The following is an 18,697-nucleotide window of genomic DNA, read 5'->3' on the forward strand; positions in this document are numbered from 1 at the left end:
CCCCAGGTGACATAGCACAGTTTCTAAAGGACCAAGTGTTCATACCATCCACTTCAATGATTCATGTGCCACAACTAGAAACATTAAAGTGCTCCATAAATCCTGTCACAGCTAGACAATGCTGTGATTCAACAGACAGAATGATGGCTTTTGCCTACTTCTGCGTGGGGAAAACTCTTGAGCCACTTCAGATCTCAGCAGACTATGTCCCACTGACCATTTGAGGACACTACCAAACAAAGCAAATGATAAATCCAAGGGTGTTCCAAGCTAGGCATGAACCTCAACATCGTTATTTCATACACGTTGTGCCCAATATATTGCACATGTAAGACGTTTCTGCCAAATCCTATTATTAGCTTTAATAGGAGTGAAGAATAGGGATCCATTTATTCTAGCCATTCCAGCCTACAGAGCCCTGCTGTGGGGCAAAAGCATAGTGGCCTTCTGGATCCAAGAGGAAAACCTGAGGTTCTTTGGTTTCTCTTCTCTTGTGCATCTACAAACATGAGCAGGTTAATATTCTTAATGAAAGAGCTTCTACACAAACTTCTTCACACTCAAATTCCCTTTACCCCTGCTTTGTGCTGGCTGTTTGCTACAGGTGTTAACATTTGCAGACTGCTTCAGGATCTTTTTGGATAAAGGGCACATAAACTAGCTCTGCATGTTGCATTTAAGGGCTCTGTATAGCAGCTGCCCATACGCCACAAGACTTCAGCCAGAAAAATGCATTCTGTTTTTTGAGTTCTAAAACCCACACACCAACACTGAAATGTAAAGAATAAATAATTTCTTGCTCTGTTCCAAGGAGGATGAATGGAGCATGGAAGGATAGCAGGAAAGGGTAAAGGCTGTTTTTCTTCAGGCCACTGTTCATTTGTGAAGCTGCAGCTGTCCATATGGAGCCTGAATGCTGGCAGCAAAAGCAACTCCATTCATCACTCACCCCCATGCCTTTTTGAGCAGCAGCAGCGCTGCTGAGCTCTGATGCCCTCGGAATGTTTGCCAGTGCCCAGAGAAGTGGCCTTGGCCGTGGGCAGACAGCTGTTTGTCGGAGCCTGGCAGGGGGCTGCAGCCCGTGGCACGCTGAGCTCGCCCGCGTGCAGGGACGGCGGCTGCAGTGATTACTCTCCGTCAGTGCTAATCAATCTCACACCCTCTTCAGTGCCGATACAGATAATCTTGTGGGAAGCTGGCCAAGCTCGCTAACAGCTCTGCAAGCTGCTTCCTGACTCCAACAGCTCGCTCTCTTTCAAAAAGTCTGTTCCAGCTTCAGTTCCAAGAAAGTGCTCTGTGGTACCAAGGCTCATGTCATTCAAACGATTCACTGCTGGTGTGCAGAGAGCACACCAGCCTTTGGCTGCAGCCTCATCTAACTAATCAAAATAGACGCTTTCTCGCAGCTGATCAGAACTCTAAAGACCAGGGTAGGAGGCCTCGCACATTATCATGTAATTGTCTCTCTGCATTTCACTTACTCTCCATCTGCCAAACCAAGCAAGATTGCAGCCAAGTAAAAGTGAAGGCAAATTGAAGCACAGCCCTCCTAGTAAAATTCGCCCTAAGAAAAGGCCAAAAGCACTTGCTGTAAAGAAGTTCTCAGCCCATTTTATCTGAGGTTAACTGGAAGCTGGAGAGCAGGGCAACAAGAATTAAGAGGTAACAGCACATGTATGAGGGCACGGCTCAGAAGAGGGACCTGGCTGAGCCAGAAGCTCTGTGCAGACGACATGCCTGTGCAGAGGTATTATAGACGTGAGCTGGCAAAACTTAAGCAATACATACATGTTTCTCTCCATCAATCTTCTTATCGGCTGCCTGCATTGCATCCAGGTACTTAAAATACAATTCCATCAGCCTATCAACCTGCAAGGGCAGAAGAGAGAGACCTAAGCAAGAAAAAAGAACAATGCAATCATCTTTAATCCTTCATGCTATGTTGTTTTCCTCCCAGCTGCAGTCTTCACAAAGTAACAGGCAATTCTGTCACTCACAGGAAGGACTACATTACAGAAGGATGGTACAAGTGTTGGTCGGATAAGCACGCTGAGTCTGCAGGCATTTGAATGTAATCCTGCATCACAATATGGTCTTGTCGGCTCCAGCTAAAAGGTAGCAAATAGACACGTGTCCCTAGCTCACTCGTTCTCCTGTGCTGTGGTTCTCCAGTTCTCCTGGTTTCCTCAACAGACCTTTCCGTCTATGCTGTATGCAGCTAAGCTTATTTTAAATGTATCAGGCATATTATGGCTCTCCTGCTCTCCTCTGAACTGTATTAGGCAACTGAAAGCCTATCCAGTAATGGGAAATTTTCTGCAATTGGTAGAACAGGTTATGAAAAATACCTTTAAAACACACTAATGAGGAATACTAAGGAATCAGTATTTCCCCAGTGGCAGAATTTACAAATCCCTTGGGATTACTGGTTTGCAAAAGCTGCTGTTTCTGTTTTGCAGCTGTTTGATCTATCCACCACCATGTAAATATTTTGGAAAGAACTTCCCAGAGTAAACACCACTAAAGTGACACATTCTAGGACAGGAATGGGGAATGTTAGATGTGTACTATAGCAATTCCTAAACTCTCTGCAAGAGAGCTTCACTAGAAAAACTGGCACCTTTCCACACTGCCCTGGTCTCACAGAGCTAGCACAATGTAATACCACATAATGTGTTACATGATCACGCTTCAGCAGAGAGACACAACCCAGGACTGAGAATCACTACTGCCATGTGCAAAAGCACCAGAAAACAAGAGCACACGTGATGTGGGAGGCCAAGCACCAAAGGCATTTCCAGTTCTCCAGTTCGTAGATAACAACATGAATGAGAGAACGATGGCCTGTGAGGGTACCAGTCTCTATAGGCAGGTATAGTGACGGCTTTTCAGTAACTTAGTGAGTGTACACAGGCACCTTGCCGTTATCAAGTATCATCCCAGCCTGGTAGCCCAGAGACTGCAGACACATATTCAGCACTCACCTTCTCACTGTCATTCTCTGTGAATTTATTCAGCAACCGTGTCCTCTGCTGCCCTCTCAGGTTTCGCAGAAGGGAGGCCAGGATGGAACAGACATGTTCTAGAGATACAAAATAAAAACTGCATGCTGAGATCAGGAACAGGAGCTTATTTTCTCTGTAACATGCCATTAAATTTACTACTAGCACTCCTGCGTGTAGCTGTTGATAAGCGGAACCCTGGTTCCTTCCCATCACCGGTGAGAGGAGGCAGAGCAGCAGCGAGAGCAGCAAGCCATGTTTGCAGGGAGCAGAGACAGCTCCTCACCCATCACAGCCCAGCTAGCGAGGTCTCCTCTGGCTCTGCTGCACTACTCCTGCTATACTGATCCTGCTTTTCCTCGGTGACCTGAAAAAAGCACCTTACATAAAGCACAAATTCTGCTCCAGTTTACCTCCCCAGGCTGGCGCGCCTGCCTAGCAGCACACACTCTCTTTTTGGCACCCTCCATCACAGCTAAAGGCACACCATGCTGCCTCCTCCCTTGGGGCTAAAAGGAATCCTGGCCAAAGCCAGCACTGTCACTCAAATGACCCTTAAGTTACCAAAGAGGGGACGGTTATTGAAACAGGAGAGCTTGCGAAAGGAGTAACTGTGCCAGTGTGCAGCTCCTGCAGAGACTTAACTGGTATTAGCGAGAGGAAAAAATCCTCAAACAAACCACTTTTATTTACAGAAAATCCTGTGGAATGAATACGAATGTGCCACAACAAACCAGGAACGACCAAATAATCGTGTTCTACGGTCTTATCAATTGCACTTGGGGGTCATATTTTACAGCACAAACCTTGGAGCCAAGTGAAAAGTCAATGCTGCAAGCACACAAGAGACATCTGTGTTAATGTCCAACCACAGTTTCATTCTGAAAGGTGATTGAACCAAGCGCCTCGAACCCACAGCAATGCTGGTCTCCTCCTGAGGAGTAGGACTGAGTTCTGAGGCCTTCTGCAGGAACACGGATGCGCCTTGGTGGGGGGCCACAAAAGGAGGTATCAAAGGGCCACGTGGCATTGCTGCTTCTGTGCCTCACACACCGTTCAGAAGCTCCTCCTGAGCGTGCTTCCCAGCACCCCCCCGTCCGCCGTCCCTCACCAGCACGGTGCACAAAGCATCAGGTTCAAGTGGTGTTCAAAACCACACTGTTTCAGAACAGGGCCTCGAGCTCTTTGCTCCTTGAGGGACAGAAAGCAACACGATCTTCTTCAAAAGCACACTTTTTCATGTAGGCTGTCTTACACTTCTTTAGCCACTAATATTTGGCTGTACCAGACTCCAGCAAAGTACAAAAGCAAGTGCTTCTCTGTGTCCTTCTTTCTTCAGAAGGATTAATTAGTTTTATGTGTAATTTATATACTATATATATATATCTATATCTATAAAAACATACTGGGTTTGAAACATTTTGAGTCAAGCTCTCAAGTTACAACTCTCATGCTCTGGCTCTTCCTCATTTTGCCCATGAACATTTCCCTGGGAGCCAGGGTGAGGCGAGAGAAGGAGCCCAGGGAAGGCATCTGCCTTCCTTTTCTTGTGAAAGGGAAGCAGTGCGGCCACACACTGCAATTCTGCACCCTCGGTATCACAGGAGATGCAGAGATGCAAATCATTTGCAAAATGTATGCCGACACCAGAAATTATGTTGGCAGTATCAAAGAGTATATGGTTTTAATATGGGGAAATAAAACCAAGCACAAAGGCGCAAAGCAAATGAGAGAGGCATGAGTTTCTCTCCCTTGCCAAATCATTTGCTATTGCTTCCTGCCTACAGGTCTGCATTAAACACAGACCTTATGTTTTTGATACCTCAATATATTCAAAACTGTAACTTCTCCAGGATGTCCTCACCATAATCTTGCTGATTAAGACTGATGAAAAATAACAGCCATAAACATTTCCTCACCCACAGTGGTGGGGAGAGGAGGCAGGGCGCCAAGATTTGTTACTTTCAGAGAGGAAAATGTAATGTGCAGAGGAAAGGGATCATCATCTTAATGCCATCAAACCATTTTAACATGCATTTCCATGGCGCTGCCTAGCCTGGAGCCATGAGAAGCCTTGATCGATTGCACCAGCGTACAAAGAACAAGTGACACCGACGTGTTTGCAGGGAGCTTCTGCACTAAACTGCCAGCTTACGCTTCCGCGGAAAGGCAAAGCCATACAAGCCGCTTGTCGAAGTTGTGTCTGCCCTCTCTGCGGCACAGATTATCTGCACACTACATAAGGGCAGCAAACAGAAGAGCCTGTACACACGCACGCACACACCCCATTTCATTAGCTACTTATAAATGTAGCTTCCTTAGAAACAGATTTCTGCCTGAGGTGGTGTCAATTTTTCATGTACCAAAGAGATTGGGAGAGCTGCTGGCAGGAGGAGCAGAGGAGATAACAGGTTTATCGGGTGGCCAGCACCGTGTGGCTGCTCTGTCATTTCGACAGGATAACATGGGGGTGAAGGATGGCTCTTGGTATGTCAGTGCACGCTCTCACTGCAGAGAAACAGTTATTCCACAAAAAGCTACACCAAGTCAAGTGTCTACATTAAAAAATATTGTAAAAGCCTCCAAAGTCCTTGCAAGATTCTATTTTCTTAAGGTGAAAAAACCCATAACAAAATGAAGACTTTTTTTTTTTCCACATATATCCCAACAGATGCTCTGCTGTTTTAGAAAGAAGCCAGCATTCTGTATTTCACACTATTTTTTCCCAAACCTTCTTTTTTTGGAAGTGTTTAGAAGTGTTGACACAGTATTTTAGCAGTAATATTCTCACCAATGATATATCTTCATTGCTTTTTTTTCAATATTCCTTTACTAGGAAATGTATTTTAGCCATCATTCTTGCTTTAGTGCTTATATGCAGATATTTATCCATTTTATCAATAAAATCTTTGAAACTACTGAGAAATAGCTGACACAGGTTTTTTAAGAATGAGGTTATTCTTTCAACTTATCACTCCAGAAAATCCAGGAAATATTTAGTTGCCTGGTCGAGATGTTCAAAAAAATACTTTACAGAAATATTTCTGAACTATCTAAACCTTTCTTTTTTTTAATCAGCTTCCTGAAAAAAAAAAATGCACTAGTGCGTTTCGTGCCCCCCCCCCAAGTCACAATTATGCCATAACACAACTCCTGGCCCAATAAACACAGACATCCATGTGCAAGGACACCAGCCAAAATCAGGGCAAACCTTGGGTAAGAGAAGTGCTATAGGATAAGTGGCTGAATCCATTATTCAATGGATTAAAGCATTTACACAAGCAATCAGAAGTGAGAGGTGTAAACCTGAGAGTGAAGGTTTCTGTGGATGTGAGGGTCTCACCATTTTCCCATGGACTACACCAACATGTATCTCACATATGCAAAATTTTAAAAGTCCATAATCACAATATTTGCTCAGGGTCAGATCTTCTTTGGAAAATGATTAGTAGCTGGTGCTGTTCCTAGTCCTCAGAAAGCAAAACCTGCAGCTGCCCAGCTTTGATCTCAGCTGACAGAGAAGAGGCCACAAGCTGCACATCGCCCTCAGGCGACACCTCAGGCAGCCTGCCTGCCTCTGAATATCTCGGGAACTTCTCAATAATCCGGCCAACGCTCAGCCAAAGTCCACATCACCTGCACAAAAAACATCATCTTCAGGGAGGGCAATAGACAAGGCCAGAGGCAGAAGTTGCTGCCTAGCCCCCATTTCTAAGAACGACTAAATAGGTTTCCTTTGAAAAGCAAACACCAAAATGAGCCACAGTCAGCACCACCAAAGATTCCTTTAAAGGAATAATGGTTATCAGCTGGCAGCTAGTATGCATCAAGAACAACTTTTTTCATATAAACATCCCAAAATCTCACAAATTCGTGGATATGGGAAGACAGAGGCTTCTTTCTTATTAGCAGATAATGCTGTTTTCTGCCCCATCGTCTGGCTCACCTGCACGTACCGCTGCTCTCCACAATGTCGACGCTGCGGTGCAGCGCACTGTGCCAGCCACATCCCTGGTTCTAGGCAGGTCATATCGCTTGTGCTCACCCAGCTGCACCACAGTCCTGCTTAGATCAGGATCACCTCGGGCTCTCGGAAGCCTTTCCCTCTCCAGACAGGCACGAAGACTTCAGAATGCAAGCAGTGTTTAAAACACCCTAATTAGATCGATCTTGACTTCAGCTGCGGTGTGTTGGAATACAGATTAATCTATTCCATGGCTGGCACTGGCAGCTGCAACAGCAGGAGGTCCTGTCAAATCAAGCCGTAACATTACATCCCCCCCCTCCTTTTTTTTACATTTCATTATAACAGACATCTGCCTAGTAGGGGAGGAAGCTCAAGCATTCTCCCCTGCAATACTGATGCAGAGGAGGCAAGCATCCTTTGGGAGGAAGGGGAAGGCGTGCGCTTCTGGGTGCAGCGGGACAGCAGCCATTAGGTAGACGAGCAGGGTATTCTGCTGAACCTGGTAGAATACATTTAAGAGCCTTCTGTCTTGTAAAGAACTCTTAAGATAAATTGTGGTTTCTAATTAGGAGCAGGAAAGTACCAGGAAAAAAAAAAGGCACCTCTTTCAGAAGCTTTTATCCTTCCTACACACAAAACTCTGCAGCTTCACGTCTGTTTGCTGGGAAACTTGGATGAAGCCCCCTAAGGAGCAGCAGCTCCCCAGCTCTGGGAGGGAGGATGCTCGCACCGAGGCCACGCTGTCAAAACACCCCAGGACCAGGCGTGCAACTGACCCAGCTGAATCCGCAGCAGAAGAGGAGTGCTGAGAGGTGACTTCTGGAGTTTCTCCTCCGCACAGCTTTTGGATGCACATGAAGTGCATTCAGATGGAGGTTTTGCAATGCAGCTTGTAAAGTCACAGAAGACTGACTGCTCCTACACTCCGCTAGTGTTTTGGTTCATTACAGGATTACAGGTGGAACCACAGACATGGTATTCCAATGGTGTAGCATCTAATAAGCTTACCTGTTTTCACATGCATTAATAATCTGCACTTTAAAAAGAGTAACCCATGCAACTATCACAGTATTTTGCCAAGAAAAATCTTATCTTCAAATACTGACAGCAGTAAAAAAAATACTGATTTTACTGATGGGTAAAGTGGGGCCTGGAAAGGTTGAAAAAACTCCACACAATGCCCCTGGTGAGCTGGAATCCAACCATCATGCTGAATGTAAAGCAAAATTCTTTCTATCGATTGAGAAAGTTTATTTTTGTGATGTTCTTGTAACAGAGAATGCTAACTTTAATTGAGATAAATTTAACTCCGCACTCAGCATCATGGCTCATTCAGATAACAGATTCCTGTCACATTCTGGAGGGTTGATGGTAAAATAACAAATTGGCATAATAAAGTTCTGTTTAAACAGACTGATGCCTTCCCTAGGTATTCACTTCAGAAGACCACCAAATGAAAAATATTTTCTGCTGGCTGACAGAGGGTGTTCAGTTAATAAAGGTAACTCTTTATCAGGCCATTTTTCTGTTGCTGCCTTTTCACTTTTCCATGGCCAGGGAACTTAGTTCTGCAGCAGGTATTCATTCCAAGGGCTCTGCTACCTTTCAGTGTATGTTACAAAGGAGTAAGAGCATATTTACTAAGAAACGGGTTTTGCTGTTGTTTTTTAAAGGAAGCGTATAGCTGAGTATCTCCAAAAGAGGCTTCCTCATTGTTAGAGGGTCAACAGGCAAAAAACCACAGTGATAGGAATTCTCATTTGGAAATTGGCTGAACTAATTCTCAGGTTATCAAATTAAGCATTCCTAAGTAAAACTGACATCTAAGTCAAGAGAAGGCATTTAAATGATGATGAATTGGACAAACATCTTTTTATAGTTCATCAAACTCTCTAAGTGAGCAAAACTAGACTGAAATAACTGTCCTGAGAAAGAGCAGGAGAATATACAGCCTATCGAGCAAGTTATGATTGCTTCACTACAGACTAATTCAGAAGGAATTTGTGTTTTCTCCATTTTTAGCTGACTGAGACTGTTCAAGAACTTCAAGTTAGCATCCAATGCTTCAATTCAACTGTTGCTGTGGGAAGTCCAGTACCAAGAGCCATTGCACCCTTACGGACAGTGAAGACAAGCTGACCCTCAGCTTTGCAACAGAAGAGATTTTGGAACACAGATACAGCATCCCCCACATTCCAAAATTCACAACATGGAAGCATTATTTCAAATCTTACCCTATATTTATGCCAAGAACCACTCAGAGCCAAATTCCCATTCATTCCCTACAGTCTCAGCCACTAGACACTTGCCTCTGCCCTCTCTGCCCTTCCAGCTCAGTTCCACTGAAGCCACGAGGCAATCGGGCTCCCCTCAGGGTGCCCTGTCAGTACACACGAACATGGCAGATCTCACCATTTTACGTGTATAATGTAGACCCCAGTCCCAGACTGGCCAAGACCACATTTTCTCCACAGTTTGGTGTTTACCTTTGTACCGATGCTCACTATAGGTAGCCTATATTATACTACCATGTGTTACTTACCACACAGATAAGCCACAACAAAAGACTACGTCCAAGCTGTGCTGTATCGTACCTTGTACATGGTGCTCAGTCTCTGACTCGACACCCATCTGGATGACACTACCAGAGGCATCACAGTCCTTAATCAGTAAGATTACAGGGATCAGTCAATCACAAAAACAAACACTGAGCATCTAGTGGAATCAAATGCATTTCTGCAGTAATACTTGTCACTAATTCTCCACCTCCTACAACCTACCTCATCCGCCTTTCCATCTGCTCCACACAATGCCAAGCAGCACCTGAGGGGGACCCCGCTAACGTTATTCAACAACCTCACAATAAAACCCTATCCAAGACACACTCCTTTCTATAGCAACAGGCTATTTCTCTTAAAAGCTGGCCAAGCTGGCTGGATGCTCACAAGTATTTTGACCCCCCAGACATAGGAAAACTCTAAGCCATTTCTGTCTTCAACTGCAAAATACTTGCTTTGAGTTGCTTCACTGCCTCAGAAAAAGGCAAATTGCTTCAAATTAGATTCTTCTCCCAAACCTAATACCCTCAGAAGTATATCGTGATCTGTACAAAGTCAGGCAAAATTCAAGTGTAGATAATGCATAGTCAGTTAGACACCACCAGCCCAATCTTCAGGCTCAGATCATCCATAAAGATGGTTAAGAAATTTTCCCTTTCTCCTTTCCTAATTACATAGTGTATATAAAGCACAAATATGTGCAGTTTGGATTTAAATTGTTCACAGGGTCCCTAGAGTAAATAATTTTAAACACTGACAGTGTTTAAAATGTAGCTAACCAGCACTGCCACCTTTATGCTAGCTTTTAAAAACAGAGAGAAATACATTACAGAAAAGTTATTTTTATCAAAGTTAATTTGGCTTATAAATTTCTGTAATAAATAAAAGCTCACCAAGTCACACTGAGATTTTTTTTCACCAGGGTATTTATTATTTTGCCACATTCAGAACACTGCCTTCAAGACAATAAAATAAACTTTTTTTTATAGACTCTCTCTTATCTAAAAAACAACACTACTATAAAACAAAGACAAGGGGAGTATTTTCCTACCAGCATCCGACACATATGAAAGATTTTGTGCTCTAAAGATGGTGCATAAGATGCCCAGCAAGAAGAATGTCTCTGCAGCTAACTACAGCTAAAGCATCCTCGCGCCCCAGCTGGTGCTGGTACCTGCAGCCTGGCGGCACTCTGCAGCTGCAGACAAAGGGACGCCCAGGACGGGCGGAGGAGGTAGAGCTCCAGTGGACAAACGCTTCTGGCAGAGCTGTTTGGTACCTCACCCTGTGCTGAAGCCTTTTAACACGGTTGTCCTTCAGCAGTTGTAATTAGGCTCCAGGGTTAATGGGCTATTAAGAATTTCGTATTTTGCAGCATAACCACGAGTGTCTGTCCCAACGCAGTCTCAATGGCATTACAGTGAACGCGTTCCCAGCGCACCTCCTCAGAACTGCTTTTTAATAAATACTGGTGCCTCTGCTACAAAGCTGTTCTAGTTAATCCTTTAAAAGAATATGTTCCTCCATTTGACATACACATGAATGCTCTCCTAGCAGAAGAGGATCATTCTAATTAATTATTATTTTTTTTTAAACAGTTTGAACACAGGATAAAGTTTTTACCAGAAAAGATGACAAGAGAAGACTGAATCCTAGCATTCTTTTTGATAAATAAAGAGATATGCAGAAAGAACTGTGTTACTAGGATCAACACAGCACAGAGGACATTGATTCTCAATCACGATAGACCTGCACTGTTTCCTTTAAAACCAGCAGGCACCAAGGAGTCTTTGCAGTATTCCTGTTCAGCCAGTGGCTCACAGGAGCCGACCATCAACCAGCAGTGCCCCCGAGCACAGAGCAATTACTGTATTGCTGGTGCAACATTTGGCAAAGTAAAAACATATACTATGCAGCTTATACACATGTCAGGACAATGGCTGCGAGAGGCTCCAGGGGAACCCTGTTAAACATCTCAATTAATTCCCATTGTTAGAAATTCAGTAACTCACCTGCCCAGTGATGCAAAACAAAGAAAATTGGACTTAGTACCACAGCGTTGTAGGGAGAGTTTATTTTAATAAAACCAATTTCTGGACTCATCTTAATGTCCTCCATTTCTTCTGAATATTAATGAGACAGAGGTATGATACAAAGACTGTTTGCATGGATCACTCCATTTTCCTGAGGGCAGATTTGCTTTTTTCCTATCACAGAAATAGTTAGGAACTGACCCTGTTAGGGCTGTCCAGACTGCTACCTAATCCTCACAGTAGCCAAGATTGCACACAGATGTCATCTGCAGTCTCAAGACAAAGCAGATGAGACCGAGATTAACTCACTTTCCCAAACTGAAAAATTAAGTCAATGACATGAGCCACAGACCCAGATCTCTACTCAGAAGCTCATATCCTAACTTGAGCTTTCTCTCAGTAAGAAGAATTAAACAACCTTATTTTCATACTGCAAATAAAGATTTCAAAACATCCCCTAAATCCATCATCTAAGCGCAACTGCGCTTTCTGCAATTTTATTACATAAACCCCAGAACACAGGACAGCATTTCTTCCTCACCATTATCTATCCAAGACAAGCAACACAATACAAGACAGATAAGGCAGCCAGAATTGGCAGCCTGTGCGTGAATCATTCCTGGCTGGTGCTGGGCTGCAGGTAAGCCCCTTCTCTCCACCCGTGCTAGGAAAGCAGCCGCTGCCATGTGTGCACACATGGCCCATGGCACTGCCAGTTCCTGCTTTGACCCACCATCCCGCCTCAGCCCCGCAGCCCCCGAGGCGCAGAGCCCACCTCTGCAGCTATCACAGCCTAAGAGTGCCTTGCCAAGCTGCTACCTCCCTTAACTGAGTGTTACCATCTTTTAATGTTGGTGCTCCAGAACAAGTGTAGTTACCAGCTCACCGCTGGCAGTTTTCAAGAAGAAAACAGCCGCTTGCTGAATTTGGCCCTCCTCTTCCTCACCACCCTGTCCTCAGGAAAGACAAGAACAAGCAGATGCTCACCGAGCTGCCCCCAGCTCTGCAGCTCTTCCACAGAAAGGGGCTGCTCAGTCCCAGCCAGTGCCTCAGCCCAGTGCCCGGCGAGGTCTGCAGGAGGCAGCACCTCCCTGCCTTTGCTTTGGAGAACATCGGGACAGCTGGTTCTACCAGAGTTGCGAAAACAGTACCAAAGCAGGGTATTTGGGTTTAGAGCTCCCATTTTGTTGCTGTTTCCTTCCATTTTCCCTTGGTTTGCTGCAAGCGTTAAGGATGGATACTAGGCAAACCTGAGACCCACTCTCACCTCTTCAGCTTTTGACAATACTCACCCTTTATAGAACTGAGATGAGTAAAGGACACAAAACCTCAGGCATCATGGGCAGTATTTAAAGTTTCTTCCAAGACATATTCAATTATCAACAAAATGGAAAAGGTAATGTTACCAGAAGCAAGAGGGGCTGACCCTGGATTCAGTTCAGCATAAGGTCCTGCAGTAATACTCCACAGCAGATTTCTGTTAAAGCAGAGTTTTCCAGGGGAGAGAGGAAAAAAATAGAAAAAAAAAACCCCAACAAAACAAAAAACCAACTTCAAAAGCATGCAGTTTATTTCTGCAATGCCTGATGTTCATCGAGTCACACTTCAGTGCTCAGAGCCATGAAAACACTGCTTTTGAGGTGACATTTGTAGTTGCCTCATTACTCTTTTCAAAAGAGTTTTGCATCAAAGAGTCAGAGCTTCAAACAACAGACCCTACAGGAGTAAAATAACTTATTAACAGCACATGAAATGGAATCACCAGGAACTGCTGATACCAAAACAAGCAGTGCAAGTGTGTCATCAACAGCTAGCCTGCAACAGGGAGCCTGGACCTGAAAGCTGCAGGAGGAGCCCCTTTTACTGGTGATGTGCTATTCCCTCCTCTTTGCAGGTACTTTTCAGACACTTCTCTCCATTCACCTCCTCCATGGAAGCAAGCCTACCTTCCCATGGCAATAAGAAGTATCTGGAAGCAAGCCTACCTTCGTGTTCTTTTTCAGTTGTTCCAACTTTCTTTATCTTTTTGGGTGATTTCATGAAGAGAGGAAAGATGGTCCTCAGACCAAGAATATCAACAAACTTGTGACAGTTGTCTGTGCCCTCCGGTCCAATCATGGCATGGTCCAGTACCTTCAGGGCACTGCTGCGGGAAATCTTCTTCTCTCTGTGAAAACAAAGAGGGAAGTTAAACTTTTCAGGGGCACAAGGAGCTTTGGACCACACTACTTTAAAGAGACAGCATGAATAGGGAAATGAATATGATAAGGGAAGTATGAAGAGTCTGAGCACAAGCTCTAAGCAAGATTTTCTTCAAGAAGTCAAAACATTATATCGACAAATACTCTTTTCAAAACTGTGGCTGAGAATATTCTCTTGGTTATTTCTTTTTTAATGTCTTTTATTTCTTTTTATTTCATTTTATATATTTTATTGCTATGGTTTTATTTTCTTATTTTTTATTTCTTGGCTATTGAAGTTATTTCTTCACCACCTTACAAACACTAGCACAAAACAGCAGGGGAGGCTGGGTTGGGTACACAAGGCGAATACTATCACACCAAAAAGATCAGGATTTGGATCTAGCAATAATTCAATTTAATAACGGAGTAAGTTTAGTAAGTATAGCTTAGTGGTCAGCTATAATGAAGAAAACCCCATCTCCAAAAAATCACGTTTGGAAGGATGCAGATAGATTCTGGGCTATTCTGTTTTAATGTGAGTTCAGAATGCTGATGCTGGTAACTCACACCGATAACACACAGATGGTCTGAAAATGATCTCCAAAAGTCCTGTACCTCTCAAACCAGAAACAGAGGAATTTATAATTCATCCAGGGGAAAAATTTAAAATACCTTGTGAAACATGAACTGGAAAAGCGGTCACTAATACAGCCCATAGAACCAATAGACCAGGTAAACGTCAGTAGGAGCTAACATGAGCTGAAGAACGAGAGCCCCCAGCATGCCCAAAGGCCAGGCCAGCCCAGGAGGACATTCCCCCTGGGGCAGGATGGTCACAAGCCCCACCACCTTCCATTCCAAGTGCATGGCAATCTCCTCTGATTTTCTCTTCTCTAATTTGTTCTCTAACAAATACATAGCTACATGCACATATAAAAATAAGTCCCCCCAGAAACAAGCTGTGCTCTTCCCCTGGAAAGATGAGAGAACAGTTCTCCTCAAACACACACTAGCTGCTCCACACTACCATACGGCGCTCAGGTATCACTGTGGACCTGGAATAAGGATCTATAAAGAGCAAACCACTGACCCAGTTCAGCCCCCTCCTCTTTCCCCGCCTGGAGGCGGCAGCACCCATGCTGTCCTTGCACACACCTGCCAAACCCAGCAGTGCGGGAGCAGCCTGCCCACCTGCAAACAGCACACGCTGAGCCACCCGGACTTCACGTCCATCAGCAGGGTCTTCTTGCCCAGGGCTTCTTGAAGCCCAAGCTCCAGAGAGCCACGGAAAACATCTTCCCTTCAGAGATCGAACTTCGTGAACCCCTAACAACGTGCAAACTAAAAAAATGTATATTAACACACTAGCCTCAAAGAAAGTTACTTTGCCCAGTGCAGCCGCGGGTGCTTCCGATGGGCGCGAAGCAGCTGTTGAAAGCACCATGTGCAGCTGGGATCTGGTACAGCAATGAGTTCTACCCATGCGAAGAGCAGTGCAGGAGGGTGGCTCAACATCCCCACCTCCCCTCTACAGGGAGCTAAAAATAAAGTACTACTTAGGCCAGACAATATAAGAAATGTTTTCAGGGGAAGTAATTGCATATTGATCAGCATTTAGGAAGGTTGCACAGAGCTGATCTCTGGAATATTCATTGGGTTTAAGTTCAGGCTCTTAGAGATCAATAGCTGCTTGACTGGACTGTCTAGAGTTGATTTTATTTGAAATATTTATTCTGCCGGAGGGCAAGCAGTTTATCTTAGTCTCATCTGTGCTTATTGAGGTCACTTTTAGCTGAACACTAATTCAAAGACAAGCATACATGAGTATCACCAAATAGGGAGTGACCTCAGTCTTCACAGGGAACTCTGAATTACAACTTTATTCGCTAACCATTGTTTTCCTCCTTTTAATACCTTTACATCTGAGAGAACTCTTGGTACATTTATTATTTCAAAAAGAAGAGGTGCCAACATTATTTGGACTTTTCACATTAGCATAAACCCAATCTCTCACCTTCCAAAATACTAGCAAAAGCAGAATACCAGATTTCCTGGAAAAGTGCTGCATAAAATGGTTCCGTTTAATTAACCAGAAGATTTAGTAAAGAGACAATCTAAGTTTCCATGGGGTCATTAGGAACAGCAGGACAAGAAATCATAAAAGGATTTTAATAATCATAAAAAAAAATACCCTGAAATAGCTATAGTCAAGCTTTGGGGAGCTGTACAGAGTTGTCCATTTTCACCTTGTTTTTGCTGTACAGGAGCAAACGCTTTTTTCAGGGTCAAGAAAAGCCACTGAATAGCTGCAGAATAGAAGATTGCGTTGCTCAAGTGATGCACCTTTCTGTAAGCTCACTTTGCTGCATTTGTCTATGTGCATACACCCGCACCTTCAGTTAATAACTGGGAAAGCCACACGTCATTTTTCCTATGCAACAGAGAATCTTCTTGACACATCCCCTGGGAACCAAGTGGCTGCATCTCCTCCAAACCTTAACACAATTTTACAGCAAAAGCAATAAGCTTCCTGTCAGTGTGCGCAAGGGAACTGACATTACAAGCCTGTTTTTCTCTCTTTTGGCTTTGTAAGGTAAACTGCATTTAGGTTACCAAGGCAAGGCTGAGGGACTGCGTACTAAAAAGTGCTTCCTGACCTAAAAAAATAATAATTGAATTTAATTCTATGTGACATTTATAAACTCTTCACTCATGGCTACCACCTTGATAAACCATCTTATTTCTGATAAAGATACTCCATAAAATAAACGAGCCTCCATTGTTGCACAGATGCAAATGAAATAATTATATATACCTGTGCTGTCGTCCTATTTCAAAACTTCCTACTTCATTTCTGCTGTCACAGGCTCCATCCTTCTCAACCTGATCTTCTCCCAGACCCCTCTGCTCACCTCCCACATACCCGCTCAGTGAAGCTCCACTCCCAGTGGCCAACTGCAAGTCCCCCTCAACACTGCAAGTCTGAGACCACAACACCAAGTCCAGGACGCACCTCGCTATGGACATGCAGTAAAAGCATATCAGTCACATTGTGCTCATTTTCAGGCATTACCACTGTCTCCCCATAAACTAGTAGAAGTTCACACAATACAACATCATCTTTTGCTGTTGGCCATACATTTTTAAGGCTCAGCATAACAGAAAGTAGTCCTGTTTTCATTACTGTCTACAGGAATCTCTTGAGCATGTTAAATGCTCAGCTGCAAGATGCTATACTTCTCTGCAGGTCTGTGTGCATGACCATTATTAACAGAACAACTTGGCTAGATGTATTGGGTAGCACTAGATACAGAAGGCTATGTTCTCTAAGACAGTAATGGAGATTCAACCCTGATATCTTTATTCTCACACAGCTTATCTATCTCACATCATGTCAATAAACTTTCAACTTTGCTTATTTGTCCTTTGATCTGCACAGACTATGGTACATGGTACAATGATTAACCGCCTTCAAAGTAAAACCAAAAAATAACAGATCTCTCCCCCCAGTCTTCAGAGGACACTGACAGGAGAGAAAAATATTCTGCCTCGTTTGTGGGCGAGGTGGTCAATCACAACTGAATGGCATTTCTATTCTTTGTTGTTTATCATGAAGGTACCAAGAAGATACAGAAGTGTAATACTCCTGTGCAGCTCTCTAGATCACAACTATCAAGATTTACCCCCTATTTACAATGCTAGCCTGCAGTTACCAAATCAGTACTGTCCAAGAAAAATTGAGCACCTGTAAGAGCTTTTAAGCATACACCAAGAGAACTCCCAATGATAACAGAGGTTAGCAGAATTAATAGTCATTTAATATCTTCTGGATATTAAAATATGTAAAAAACCCACAAGCAAACAAACACCAAAACCTTGCAGCATCAGTTCTCAGACACTTTGCCTTGTTTGGTGGTTTGAAAGCTACAGAAATGTGCTCTATTTTCCTCACCAAAGTGCTAAGTGCAGCAGAGCTTTCTACCTTCAATCACATCATGACCTGCAAAGGCAAGTACTCCCCCATGGCAGCAGCTGAGCATGCCCAAAACTTCTCCTCCTAATGTAGCCACCTTCTCCCAGCATCCATTCTCTAATTTTCATCACCGCAAACCAGTGTTTTTACCTTAATCATCTCCTATGCTCTCCATAGAGCACTTGACTCTAATGTCATTCATTCTCTTACCACTTACGACTGACAAAGCCCCAAAACTTAGAACCCAGAAAGTTGGTTTTCAAGAGATGCCAAGAGATAGCAGAGCTTAGCACAACATTCCTGCAGTTCTGAAGATCCAAGTTAACTACTTAAATAACACCTATACAGTCACGTCTGTGTCACGCCTACCAGAAGCAAGCTTACAACACCGATAAGGAAATAACACACCTTCCAAAAGTAAAAGCTTCAGGACAGCATTGCGGCTCGGACCCAGCCAGCCAGTCTGAAGTATGGAAGTAGCTTTAAGCATGTGTTGAGTATTACTGATTTCACATACTTTAGGTTACATGCATGATTAACTGTGTCAGAATCCTGACATTTCATTCATTAGGAGTATTAAGACAAAAAAAGAAAATTGTGTGTAGGAGTGAATTGACATGTCAACAACATGGATGGTGTGAAATACTAAGACAAGCAGTTGGCAGCTCTTCAAAAGAGGAAAAACATGAATCATCAATAAAAGTACCAGCTTAACGTTTTCAACTCTAGTCTGAAGACATCATTAGAAGCAAGACGCTTACTCTCTCTGTACAACTAGGTGCTGCTCTCTCTAAATGAGATTTACAGTGTAGGACAATTCAGGGCCAGAAGGGAGCTAGTCTGGGGATAAGACTCAGCTCAAACAGCCAGGGAAGAACTTCAACTTTTCTACTTATCTGAACTAGACTAGAAGAGTTTAAAGAAAAATAAAATAATCAACTGTCAGTATAGTCCATGCTTACAGACAGCAGTGATATAAGC

General features: G+C 43.6%; 1 protein-coding gene across 1 annotated transcript in view; it reads right to left on the reverse strand.

The window, feature by feature from the left end:
- The window catches only part of CTNNBL1 (catenin beta like 1), a 56,886-nt gene that overhangs the window by 11,719 nt on the left and 26,470 nt on the right, over nt 1–18,697 (reverse strand). The window contains exons 11-13 of the mRNA XM_075022253.1: nt 13,546–13,727; nt 2,985–3,082; nt 1,789–1,869 (exon numbers count right to left, since the gene is read on the reverse strand). Of these exons, the coding sequence (XP_074878354.1) occupies nt 1,789–1,869; nt 2,985–3,082; nt 13,546–13,727 (361 nt within the window). The remainder of the gene's footprint in view (nt 1–1,788; nt 1,870–2,984; nt 3,083–13,545; nt 13,728–18,697) is intronic.

Source organism: Buteo buteo, chromosome 2, assembly GCF_964188355.1.
Source record: "Buteo buteo chromosome 2, bButBut1.hap1.1, whole genome shotgun sequence".
In the NCBI taxonomy this organism is placed as follows: Eukaryota; Metazoa; Chordata; class Aves; order Accipitriformes; family Accipitridae; genus Buteo; species Buteo buteo.